Below are 13,913 nucleotides of genomic sequence, written 5' to 3'. Positions count from 1 at the left end.
TGGGACTGATTGATTGGCCTCTGGATAAAACCAGGTCAGAACTACACCACTGAAATTCCCTTCTCAATATTACAGAAAAGACTTAGCAGTAAATACTTCCACACAACTTAATATACACCCTTTGTCTAAGTTTTGTCCTCCCTAATCCTTTCATCTTAAAAAAAAAATAGAAACATAAAAAAAAGACATCTGCACCGACTTATCCTGTTTTAATAAAATAATCTCTTTTTCTGTTTCACATCCGTTCGGCCTCAATGACACCCATCAATCCATTCCAAGCGGCTTATCCAAATTCAGACTGTGAAAGCAGGATAAGCACTAAATGCGTGTTCACACAAGAACTCTTCCTTTGGCGGCAACGGGTACTCTGAGGCCAGCTAAGAAATGGGCTTCAGTCCTTTGATGGTGTCTGCAGAACGACTAGCGGCCTCTTCTCGGACAGTCATGCTTGGTATACTACAACGTCAGATTCAGGCACCTAAAGGGACAGCTATTTTCACAGTTAGGCTGAGTCAGACCAGAGGCTCTTTGTGTGGAGGTTCAGTAGAAGCGGCTAAGCTATAATGTCCTCCTACGCCACAGTTTTCTTACTATGTTAGCCACCCACAAGCGTTTATCTTGGCACTCTTGTAGTGATGGCTTAGATCTTTTAAGAATTCAGCTATGACCATTTAATGTCTCTGCTGTTTGAATACGTGCATGCCTAGTTTTGTAAGCAGATACATTTCAAATCTTCTAAGTTATATTTCATTTGCCCCTGAATCCTCCAAATCAGGAAGTGATATCATACCAACTTAGCCATGTCACAGTTTAAAGCTTGTAAACCGGGAGATTTGCCAATTGATATTGTCATTGAGGAGGGTAACCACCATTTAAGCTGCAGTAGGGACTGCTGAGAAAACCGTGGACTGAGCCTGAAGATTTCAACAAGTGCACCTTACAGGTCCCCCCCATCCTGTTCTTCTGCTACTTTACTTCACAGCTCCTCCAGCTCGACCGGCAATCCTGAATGACAGTACCATATTGAGGAGGGGGTGCGAGCAACACATACACAAGAGTGATTGACAAAGCTAACCACCAATCAGAGCCAGACATTCCTCCTGGCTCTGATTGGTTGTTTCTGACCGGGAGCGATGTATTTCTGCAAATGGCAGTAGGACCACTAAGTGGAGCCAGAGCTGGATTTTTTTTCCACAGATTATCTGTCTCACATTTTACATCAGGGCCTAGGGACATTTTTAACAAATTAGGGTTCTCGTCAGTGCACTTCAGCGTAATGGACCGTGATGCTGAAAATGTTTAAAATTACATTAAGTTTGGGCTAATTTTTTTGTGAGCGTAACGGTCAATACGACACACAGAACATTGCAACATGGATGTTTGAGAGCGACATAAAAAAGGTCCGTAAAGCTCTTGAACAGGGCTCTCAACTCTCACGCATTGACTGTGTGACGCACGCATTTCACTAACTCAGGGGTCTGCAACCTGTGGCTCTGGAGCCGCAAGTGGCTCTTTGGACCTTCCACGGTGGCTCTTAACAACATTGGCTACAAATGATATTTTTATTATTGTATTTAAATGTAATAATGATAATAAATGCAGGTTTTAGCAATTTTTTCTTGGAATAATTGCTTTTAATTTTCGCAACAGAATGATACTGAAAGTGCCAGTAATATTTAATTTTAAATCATGTTTAATTATGTTGGAATCTATGATTTTTTTCATTATTCACAATTATCAACATCCCATCCCTCCTCTTTTTTTAAAATCTCAAAATAGACATAAATGGCCGTTTCTTTAACGATGACAACATATTTCCTTCAGTAGATCTTTATCAAAACTTATAACTTGTCTTTTTTCAAAAGGCCAGGCAACATTTGCGGCTCTGAACAAGTTTAATTCAAGTGGACTCTAGGCAAAATGGCTCTTTAGACTGTAAAAGTTGCAGGCCCCTGCACTAACTTTACACGCAACACATGGCATTTCTTACGCATAAAAAAAAACACAAAGCCCATCTGGGCTGCGGATGATCCGTTCACAGCTCTGTCCATCCAGAGCTCAGTCTAAACCCCGCCTTCTGTGGAGCTGGTTCAGCTTCTTTCACAGCTTCTTTCTGCTGCAGCAGGTAGAACAATCAGAGTTATGATTTTTTGGCCTTAATCAGCGGTGAAAGTGCGAAGCAGGAGGCAAGGGGGGAGAGCGGCTCCCAGATAAAGACTTCATTCAGAACCAGTCATGGCTGCACGCTGGATCAGAAAACAGATCTGCTAACCAGATGCAGTCTAAAACGCCACTTAGTCTGTTCATAAGTTTCGTTCTTATTAAATTTGCATTTTTTTTTTAACTATGTGCGCTGTGTTTCTGCTCCTCAACGCTCTAACTACTCCTCTCTGCTCCCTTCCCTTGGAGCCAGGGGCTTTTTATCAGCGGCCAGCCTTCAAAACGTGAATCACTACGTTTAATGTCCTTCCACTCGTACCAAAATGTCCCAATTAAAATCAATAGTAGAGTCAGTAGCTGTGTTTCATGCTCTTTTGTTTTTAACGACACAGAACCAGCGGTGCTTCGGTGGGCATGCTGCCCTGCGTTTGAATTCAGGTGCGCAAAATGACGTTACATGTAATTTAGGTGCGCACTTTTAAGGGTCATGTTAAGAAACTTGTAACATCAGCATTCCTTCTCTTCCCTCTAAAGGAACCCTTTACAGTCTTCAAACCGTATAGGCTTGATGAAACTCTGCCTCATTCACAAATGAGACCAATGTGGATAGAATAATAATAATCTGTAGTGTTTTAAATCCCTGGATGTGAATCTGATAATTCATATTGTGCCTTTTATAATCAACTACAATATTTTCTTATCAAAGTCAGGAAAAAAATATTTCTCTTCCAGGGTCCAGTCAGCTCTGCATGAAATAAAAAAAAAAAACGTTATGATGGTAGAGGGATTAGAATCTAATTTTCTGTAGTGCGGATGGTGCTTCAGTCTCTCATGGAGAGGAAAGAGCTGAGCCAAAAAGCATATCTGTGGATCTCCAACTCCGTCTACTTTCTGACTGGCCCCTATCCAGGATGCAAGTGGCTGAAATGGGCTTCATCTGTAGGGTGGCAGGGCTAAGCATATGAGTTGAGGAGGTCCATCAACAAGACGGGAGCTTGGAGAAGGGCCACTGCTCCAAACTGTTCCACTGTTTCCAGGCACATACTACTGGAGGAAAACATCAGACCAGGCCAGGAACCCATTGGAGAGACTGTGGAGAGACCGATGATCTCCAAAATAAGCTTGAGATTGTCACCATCTGGATGTCTGGGTTTCTCTTCCAGACCCGTTGCCTCAGTTACACAGCCTGGCGCAAGTGCAAGTCATAAATGGAAGATAAATGGAAGGAGGTATTAACGGAAATGCTAATTGAAAAAAAAAAAACAACGCTATTGTTTTAACAATTTATGTTAAATTCAAAACGCAAGTTCATTGTCTTAGAAGTACTGTTTATGGTATGCTGCTTTGGATGTTTTAGGAAACATTTCATGTTCTGCCTGAGATGCAAAGATCCCTCAAAAATAATGATAACTGTGCTTTTACAGTATAAATAAAATGTATTTCACCAGAACCAATAAATATGTCAAAACTCCTGTTCACCCTCGTATAATGTTGTTGAAAAGAATAAAACTGAACATTGAATTAGTATGAAAGTAAAGTGAAAGAAACACTGACTCTGTTAATTCATCAATGGTCTTTTGCTTCTCGTCGATCTCGTCTCGAAGGCGGCCAAGCTGCTTGCTTTGGGCTTCACGGTGTGACTGCATCTGCTCCTCCAGGGCTCTCTGAGGAGTCGCCAATGAGAAGGACAAAAAAAAAAGACCAATAAAGTGAGTGCAAATAGAGAGGAAGGAAGGCAGCATGACATGGGAAGAAAGGGAGAACAAACAACTAAACACCATGAGAAAAGAAATTACACACATCGTGCAGATGTGAACTTGAAAAGCCACATGGGTATTGAGCGCAACATAACCTGTTTCAATAAACTGCCACTGAAGCTGATTTAAGACCCGGCTAATGAAACTGGATTTCAGAGACGGAAACACCCATAAGAATACAAATACAAGCAAAAAAAAAAAAAAAAAATACTTCTAGCTGCAAGACAACAGTTGTCTAATCAAAGTTCCTATACCTATTTTTAATGACAAAACTCTTTATTGTTCCAAACTGAAATTATCAAAGTTAATAATCTGCTTTGGCACCTTCTGAAGAATACATGTATGATTTTACTTGAATTAATAAGTATTCTTTGGTTAAGGGTGAGGCTAATGACAAAACATAACTGGATGGATGGATGGATGGATGGATGGATGGATGGATGGATGGATGGATGGATGGATGGATGGATGGATGGATGGATGGATGGATGGATGGATGGATGGATGGATGGATGGATGGATGGATGGATAAATGAAGAATGAGCATTGCCTGAGAGGACCCTCAGAAATGCAAAAGCACAATATCAAAAAAGCCAAACTTTAAGATTAAATGCAAAACAGAGGAGAAAAGCTTATCCAAAGGGGAACCGTTCTGTGCAAATATTGCTAATATTATGGTCAATTTAGATAATAATGACATGTTCATGTTCAAAAGAAGAGAAGCAGCAGTTGATTCACAGAGCAATCTAAAAACTGTTGAATTTGCATGAATGTAGCAGACAAACACTCACCGAGTAGCTAAAATGTGTGCAAAAAGTCTTTAGCATCATATAAAGTGACATGTTTATTAAACAAATAGGAAGAACAGCAGTCTATTTACGGAACAATGTAAAAAAAAATGCAACTTGCATTAATGTCCAAACAATCGGATGGATGGATGGATGGATGGATGTTCCACTCTTCAGATGCTTTTCTATACTATACTATACTATACTATAAGTGTTTGAACCTATTTAAATCCTTCACTAAACATTCCCAGACTGCATATGGACCCAAACCTTCTCTGCTTCCTCTTTTTAAAATCACTTCTTAAAATCATAATTTTGTTGGTTGTAGACCTGGAAAATACTAAAACACTATATGATGTGTGTATTCACGTCTATAAAAAAAAAACAAAGAACGAAACAAAAACACTTTGCCAGCATCTGCATTTAGTGCAGAGACAGGGTAATGATAAGAAGCTTACTTTGAAATCGCTCAGACTGTAGCCATAGTTACCTTTATATCAGACTGGAGGGATGTGCTGTTTTCCCCACTGGTCACCTGTGACATGCTTTCTGAAACAAAATATTTTTAGGACAGAAGACGGAGGAAAGAACGTGAGAAAGCAGTTTAAACAAAGCTGACGGAGTGTTGCTGTGAGTCACCAAAAAGTTTTATTACCGCCGTGACCTAAAAGCCCATCATTAAAAGGTCATTCATGCTGACATCAGTCATGGATTTAGCGGGACAATATTTACTTGTAAATTAAATCTTTGGGTCAGGCAGACCTAATTGACACGCTGCTGTCTGATTAGGAAACCACTGAGCTCGGCACCTCGCTCCAGGCAGTGCAATCAGCCGGGAGTTTGTATTTGTCAACTGCGTCAAGGTCCGCCTGCCTGGCTTATTGACTGCAACCAAAATGAATTTACAAGTTCTTCAACTCACTGGTTATTTAATTCGCTTCACAACAGAAAGAGTGACTTACATTGCCTCTGGCCTGATTTGTGAATCGTGTCAGCGCGCTGAGAGTAACCTGCAGTAAGCTGCGCCGTGCACACATTTAAAACATACCGTTAATCTTTTTTTATGCTGATCCTGGAAAATATTTATTTAGCTTTGTTTTTCCTGTTCTCAACCACAAATAAAAAAAAAAAAAACAGTGACAGAATAAATTGCTCCGCTGAAGCAAACAACAGGTTTTTAACAGGAACTCGTTTTCTCCACCACTCACGTTGGTAGGTCTGGAGCACAGATTGTTTTGTTGTTTCCTTGTCATTAATTTTTGCAGAGACCTGATTACGTTGGACTGTTTCAGAACGCTGACCTTAACGTTTGACTTTGGCAAGCGTCTGCAATTTATCATGATCTGCAAACTGGAGCAGTCCTTCGTCCTTCACAGGAGAAACATGGAATGTCAAACAACATCGAGGATCATCATTTAACATTTACACCATACAAGGTAAGATTTCTTCCTCTAGAACAGGACATAACCTGCTTGTTGGCTCAATTTAATGCATTTACCTTTTTTGGATTCTTTTAAAATCACAAATGTTTATAAAATGATGTTTTATTTGTCCATATCTGTTTGTTTTATTTTTGATATAAAACAGATTCATCCAGCTCAGACTTCATAGAGACACTTACCGGCCACTTTATTAGGTTAACATGTTCAATTGCTTTTTAACACAAGCAAATAATTAACCAATCACCTGGTAGTAACTCAATGGTTTTAGGCCTCTGGGTGTAGTGAAGATGGCTGGCTGCAGTTTGAACCGCCCTCAGAATGGGGAAAAAAAGGTGATTTATGGGACTTTTAAGGTAATAAGGCTATCGGTGCTAATCAAGTTGGTCTAAATGTTTTAGAAACTACTGATTTACTCGTGTTTTCACTCACAAGCGAGTTTACAAAGAATGGTCCGAAATATAGAAGATATACAATGAGTGGTGGCTGCCTGGGTTAAAAGTCTTTCTTTCACCTCTTCTCTTTCTTTTTTTTCTCTTCTTGTTCTTCCTTTACTCTCCCATTGTAGTGTCCATATAATTTGAAATTCTCCCTGCAGGAATCACAATAAAGCTATTTACACGCACAAATCAAGTGGAGCACTATGGCGAAAGCTGTTCGCTCCACTTGTGAAAGCAAAATCTGTCGAGCTCTATTTGGCATTGAGACATCAATTCCTATTGCCACATTGCTAGACAGGACACTGGGAAAAAAATAAAAAAAAAAAAATAAATAAAAAATAAAAGTCTTTATTGATGGAAAATAGGCAAGCTGGTTCAAGATGATAGGAAGCAAACAGCAGCTCAGATGACCGCTAGTTATGTTGGTGAAGATTCGCAGTCATCCAGGTCATGATCAAACCAAAAGAAGGTTAAAAAAATAAAACAACTGGACTTCTATTCTGAAGCTGAAGACAATTCGCTTCCCATCCAGGAAGCTTTCATTCAAAATGTCTGGAGTCGTGTGGAGTTCCAAGCTTTAAAGACCTGCAGGCGAGGCCTCGTTAGACCTTAGATTCACATGCAGATTAACCTGGAACTTATCGCCCCTCACCACGGAGAGTCGTTAGGCTCATCGTTAGCCTGGCTCCCAGGAGGAATGTTGGGGTCACATGCATGGCAGGAATCAAACCTGTCGCTGTGTTGTAAGTTTTTGAAAGTTAGAAACCCGAGTCCTCCTCCGCTGTTCAAAGCAGTTTTTTCTCGCTTTACGTAAATGGCTTCCTTCACCCCTCTCTCACACCATCTGTCTTCTCTGTTCAAAATGTGAACATTTTGGTCCTCAAGAGTGTCCTTTGTCCTTGAGGTGCATGTGGACGGCTGAGTCTTGTCCCACTAGTTATGACCAAAGTATGACGAATACCTTCCTTGAACAGACATCGTGGCACACCTTTAAAGCGGATGAGCCGCGGTACCAAAACCAGGTTCTGCTCCAGTCAGCTAAGAACAGGGAACCAAGGCTACAGTTCAGACAGACATGTCCATCCCTTCAATATCACAGCGGACCAATCTTCTGATCACTACTTTCAGGAGTATAACACACCATGTCACGATGCTAAAACCATCTCAATCTGGTTTCTTGAATGTGATAAAGAGCTTACTGTGCTTCAGTGGCCTCCGCAGTCACCAATTCTTAATCCGACAGACGTTGGAGGTGGTCGAACGGGTGATTTGCATCATGGTTGTGCTGCCACTGCATGATGTTATCACGTCAAAAGATGACTTTGAACCAATAACCTGAGAATTACGGCCGTTCTGAAAGCAAAAGCGGATCCAACCTGGATCTTGAATATTTCTATCAAGGTTAGGTATATGAACAAAATTGTGAAAAGCAACAAAAAACAAAAAAAAAAACACAGATTGGATGGATGTAAATTTAACCACCAGCGCAGACAATAAAGTCTATAAATACTTATATTTTGGCCACACCCTGTGCTATTCATACATATCCAAACCCAGGATTTTCTGAGCAAGAAGTCAGTCAGTTATACTAAAACACAGAAAGTCTTTAGAGCTGATTTGCTGGATTTTCTCTGTTTTTTTTCCTATAATGTTGAAAACATTATATATTTGCATATATAATCGTTGCAGCAAACGCTTTTCCTCCATGCACCACTGAGTTTTACATTCCCTATGATGCATGTTTGTTGTATTTCAGTCATAATGATACTCTGTAAGCAATGTTTGAAAATGGCTTACAGTCTGATAGATAGTCTGTGCCGAATAAACGGGGTGGGAATGCCAATGGTGTAATGCCACGTTCAGCTAAGCCAATCATCATTGCTCATAAATAAGCAAATCATGTTTAGAGGCAGAATCATTGATGTGGACATGACCCAGTCATTAACTGAACCAACAAAGCCGAGCCATGGCGTCAGACAATGCCTGCTTCACTCCACATTCGCAGCCATGGCAGCTACTTCCTGCCTTGGCAGGAACCCATGAGAGTTGATAAATCGGCTCCTCTAGTTTGCCTCTAAATGCAAGATTAGATTAGTGTCTGGGCAGCCACAGTTTAGCTTTCGTCCAAGAGTGAAAGGAAACCATCATTTCAGATTGAAATCAAATCTTTGCTGAGATGCTGTTAAAGCAGTCCTATAGAAATGCAAGAGCTCTTTAAAACTTCATATGGACAAGTTTTCGTGAAGTGATTCAATCTTGCGAGAGGTATTGCTGAATGACGGAGAGACTTTAGGCAGGTTGCACCGCATAGTCCAGATGAAAACATGATATTATATTGGTTTATCTAAATAACGTTTACCTGTGTGACAAGTTTACCTGTGATGACTTTTATTACCACAACCTAAAGCATTATTTGCAAAGGTTCAAAGCTCTAAAGATGATCCAAAAGCTTTTAATCAGGTTCTGAAACTGCGAGACTTACCCCATATACTCAGTCATCCTGATTCTTTTGGTGTTTCTTCAGAAAAAAATGGTAACTATTCAAAAATGCTAAGTTAATTATTCTTTATTGCAGCAGCATATTGTCACAATGGAAAATGTGTTGCACTTCTCAAACGGTAAATGCTCAAGATTTTATTTTACCTGCCTCACCTTTGGCCTTACTGTGCATAAAAGTTGGTCAACGTTTCAGTTATTTAAAGCTCTGTTGCTTTTTGCTCTGGCTTCAGACATCTAAGAGTTGAAAATAACGCATCTTTCTACAGTTTCCGCTTACAAAAACTAAAGGAACACATTCAAAAAACGGATGCTTCGGCGTAGCATTCGTATGACTGAAGTGCAAGGAAACATTTCATTTCTGCCATTTTAACTAAATGCTTTTGACACGGCCGCTACTTTCTTGATTGGTCTTTGTAGATTTCGATATCCAAGTAAATATGCAATGCACTATTATTCCCCCTGAATGTTGTAACAGCGGCAAACTATGATCAAAATCAATGCTTATGTCTGAATTGTGTTTTGCCAAAACGAGCAAGCCTATGTGACCGTATTGACTGCTGTAGTGCATTGTTAAAAAGAAAGAGAGTAACACTATTATGATAACAAATATGTTTAAACTACAAGCATGTCAGGCCTACTCAGAAATCAAAAAATGGTCAACAGTATTACCCTCATAGAGCTGCAGGGCCTGTCTGTATTTTTGGTTTTGTGCTGATAATAATTAGTTTTTTTTATACCACTGGGATTCAGGTATTACTCAGCTGTACCTTGAGCTCTGAGCTTAGCCAGCTCCTCAGTCAGAGAATCGTGGCTGACCTCCAGCTGTCGCTTCTTCAGCTCCACGTTCTGCGTGTACTCCGTCAGCGAGCGGATCTTTGCCTCGTGCTGAAAAAGTCACAACGGGAATCACAGTGGTAAGAAAGTCTAAAGATCAGCGACAAAAAAATAAACCTTTACCCATGAGAACCCTGCGCTAAAGACGAGGGATTCTCCTGCTCGGCTGAACGAATGTTCTTACATTAAATATTTATGAACCTCGGTCATTAGGGAATTTAGCTTAAACACCAAAGATAGTAAAATTTGCCTCCTGATGCCTGCAGGCAACCCCAGCCGCAGACAGAATACAAAACACGGCACACTTTGAGAAGCAGAACTGCATGCTCAAACAAGGATCGAACGCAAGAGCATCCGAAATCACCAAAAACAAGAGAAAGATGCTTCAAAGCGTGAATCGGCTCTCTGTGATAGATGATAATTAAACCGATAGTGGAGTGTGCTTAAAAGATAATGGTGATGATGATCTTTAACGTGCTATTTGAATTTCTGATATCAGCTCTGCTTGTTTTTCCACAGTAACGGCAGCGTTTCGGTGTGGAGGAACAGATTGACGGTCTTCTTTTCTCATCACGTTCTTCTTTGTTTCATCTGTAATAAGGCAACGACTAACTCATCAGACAAGATCTGCACCTGCGAGACGAGGAGGTGGCACGACGACAGCTCCCGGCTCGTTTCCTCCATCTTTCGGTTGCACTCCGTTTGGAGGTTCTCCAGGTGTCGGCAGCGCTTCACCATGGACTTCACCTCCGACTTTATCTTGTTGACGTAGAGTCGAGCCACGGTGAACTCCTCCTCAATCGCGCCAGTGATCTCCATGGGCTGGAGATAAATAAGGCACACAGCAGGAGGAAGGCTGTTGAAAAAAAAACTGGCGAGTTGATGTTTTATTAGGATTGAGTGGCGACGATTTAAAAGAGGGCTGGGGAATTATAAGGAGGAGAGGGAGGAAAGCAAAGACTTTCTGGCGTCTTTTGCACATAAACATTTGATTAACAGCATCATTTAGCAGATGCTGTGATTCAGCTGGTCTGCAATGGCCTGTGGAGGATTAAAGAAATATACACATTAATCTAAATGTCACATATTCTACTGATTCTTCTAAAAAATGTCCATAAACTATTCTTCAGTGTAACAGTCTGTTGTATAAGTATTCATATATATATATTGATTTTTGCACATTTTTCAATGTTATAACCATGAATTAAAAGGGATTGTATTCAGGGTTCATGTGATAGGTCAGCAACGTAGTAGCTGATAGTTGTGAATTGAAGGGAAAATGCTCAATATTTCAAAATGCTTTTGAAATAAACATCTGAAAGGTGAGAATGCATTTGCATTAAGCATCCCATGGTCAATGCTTTGCAGACACACACTCTTTGATTTAATAATGGCAGCAACTCTTTCTGCATCTCAAACAGCCTCTTTCATCACAGACTGAAATTTCTGCCCATTGTCTTCTGCAAAACTGGTCAAACGCTGCTGGACTAAATGGATAACTTCTACAGTTCTAACACTTGGAGTGATCTAAACTTCTCTATTCACCTTCCCATCTGTTGCTTTCACAGATTTGTGGCAGTATTGCAATACTCTTTGCACTGTCAGATAACAGAACAATGCATGGTTAGATTTTCAAACCATTGAATACAGTTTTATACGTTAACACTGCCCCAGAACTTGACCTGTTTGTTGACTTCTTTGGTCCTCATGACTGCATTTAATTACTAATGTCCTCTGACAAGCCTAGGAAGTCGATAGATAGATAGATAGATAGATAGATAGATAGATAGATAGATAGATAGATAGATAGATAGATAGATAGATAGATAGATAGATAGATAGATAGATAGATAGATAGATAGATAGATAGATAGATAGATAGATAGATAGATAGATAGATAGATAGATGTTCTTTATGCCTGATTTATATTTGGTGAGGCATAATATTAATGTGGCATAAAACGTTTTAGAAGGTAAAGTTATGGTAAGACAGTCGAGTCCACAACCAAGAAAAAAACACAACCAAGTTTTTTTTCAATGTCAAAACAGCAAAACGTCAGCCAGAGCCAATCTTTTCATTAAAACCATGTTGTTGAGATGAAGATAATATCTTTTTAAAACATCTGGGGTCAAAATTTGCTCTGAACCCACAGCAGAAAAACATTAACATGTTTAAGGCAGTTGTTTATCTATAGTAAGTCATATCGTTATTGCTACATTCACCAATCGTATCACATTTCACATGTTTCCCTGACATCGTGCAGTGCTAACATGTAGATTCTTATTTGCAAATAATTATGAGTGACTATAATGTGATGACTATTGCAAATGTAGCAACATCTAAAAGCATTTGAGCCTTATTTATTTATTTAATTATCATTTATTTATTTATTCATTGATTTTATCATACTGAAATGGCTCAGATGTTGAAATCCGTTTCATAATATAATCAGAAAAAAGATAAACTGGGCAAATACAAAAAGCAGTTTCCAGATTTAGGTTCTATATTTTTTTTAGGGGGAATAACTGATTCAAACTAGCATGTGGGTATGTCAAGTAACGCTGAGTCATGAACTAAGTTAGGAGCATATTCCAGTCTAAAAGGGTAAGAAAAGCCATGATCTGAACAATGATTAAGGTTTTTTGTTCGTTTACTCACCAGCTTGATTTCCCTGTTTCCAACTATGGTGCTGAACTCCCGCAGATCCCTCATGAGGCCGTTGAGAACCTCAGCGATGCGTTTTCTTTGGTGGCTACTCACCTCCTGGATCCGGGACAGCTCTGCCTCTAAAGCCCTGAGGTGAGCCTGTTGGAGGAGGCGAGGGAAGTGAGGGCGGTGAGAGCAGACAGAGCAAAGGATTTCAGGCACGAAGACAATAAACGACAGAGGAGCTTTTTAATTTGTACCATTTTAAGCTTTTATCTGTCTCCTGCATTTCATCTCTATTCCTGCTCTCAAAAGGATTTAAAGAAGTGCAGATTTGCATTATTATAACCTGGAGGAATACTGAAGAAAGGCTCTTATCCTTAGAGAGGCTCTTATATAACCAGCTCTTGTTTTTACACTGCTAAAGTAAACACGTTGATATGGTCAATGTAATCAGCGTCTTTGCTGTTAGGATTTTAAATATTGGCTCCGAATAATTTCTTTTGTGCTTCTTTGCCATTTGTCTTCTTCTAAGCTACTATGCTGTAAACTGAAGATATACATTTATTTATGTGATCAGACTAAATAAAAAAGACGAAAAAAAGCTTCAAGAGTAAACAAAATTAATTTCATACTTAAGAAGTTCAGGTAAAATATAGTTTTAACTCTGGGTGGTTGTCCAGCTCTATGATTTTGTTTTCAATGACTTTAAAAAAAAAAAGCTGAGCGGTTATGGTTTCATTTGTAATATTTGGTAATTGTGTTTCTTTAACAGGCGATTTGTGTGTCTTGTTAGAGTAGCTAAAAAGGCTGAGGAAAGAAGAGTTAAGGAAATGTCTCTTTAGCCTAATTTTTTTATCTTCCTCACTCTTCAACTTCATCAAGCATCTCTTGAACCTCCCTGCCTTAGTAAAAAAAACTAAAACATTGTTAATATGCAAAACACAACCTAGCTACCACTCGATGCCAACATTTATCAGTCTGGCCTGCTCACTCTCGCTCTCTCTCTCTTTCTCCATCTGTTGAGATGCAAAAAATATCCATGTGCCAAGCATAAACAGCAAGTTGCAGGCAAGTGTTAAACAGATGCTTGATTCCAAAAATACAGAAAGAATAAAATATTCCAAATAATGTGTGTCAGAAAACATGACGTTAACATTTACTATTTCAATATTCATGAGGGTGTAAATGATGATTCATAAAAGACATGTGATAATTTTCTTTTTGCAATCTACGCATTTCTCTCCATTTCAATCTATATATCAGCCTCTATTTATAAAAAAAAAAAAAAAAAAAACTGGTTCTACAGGTTGAATGTAGAGTATAATTTACGCATTTCAACACGTTTC

The 13,913-nt window shown here is 39.4% G+C and overlaps 1 protein-coding gene across 2 annotated transcripts in view; it reads right to left on the bottom strand.

Moving 5' to 3' along the window:
• Positions 1-13,913, bottom strand: part of kif5ab (kinesin family member 5A, b) — a 110,914-nt gene that overhangs the window by 23,874 nt on the left and 73,127 nt on the right. For both annotated transcript variants that reach the window (XM_012869352.3, XM_012869351.3), the window contains exons 15-19: positions 12,577-12,723; positions 10,551-10,739; positions 9,851-9,968; positions 5,196-5,254; positions 3,715-3,824 (exon numbers count right to left, since the gene is read on the bottom strand). In XM_012869352.3, the coding sequence (XP_012724806.2) occupies positions 3,715-3,824; positions 5,196-5,254; positions 9,851-9,968; positions 10,551-10,739; positions 12,577-12,723 (623 nt within the window). The remainder of the gene's footprint in view (positions 1-3,714; positions 3,825-5,195; positions 5,255-9,850; positions 9,969-10,550; positions 10,740-12,576; positions 12,724-13,913) is intronic.

The sequence above is a fragment of the Fundulus heteroclitus genome, chromosome 20, assembly GCF_011125445.2.
Source record: "Fundulus heteroclitus isolate FHET01 chromosome 20, MU-UCD_Fhet_4.1, whole genome shotgun sequence".
In the NCBI taxonomy this organism is placed as follows: domain Eukaryota; kingdom Metazoa; phylum Chordata; class Actinopteri; order Cyprinodontiformes; family Fundulidae; genus Fundulus; species Fundulus heteroclitus.
The sequence above is the reverse complement of the archived record's forward strand: the minus strand, read 5'-3'. Positions and strand labels throughout refer to the sequence as shown.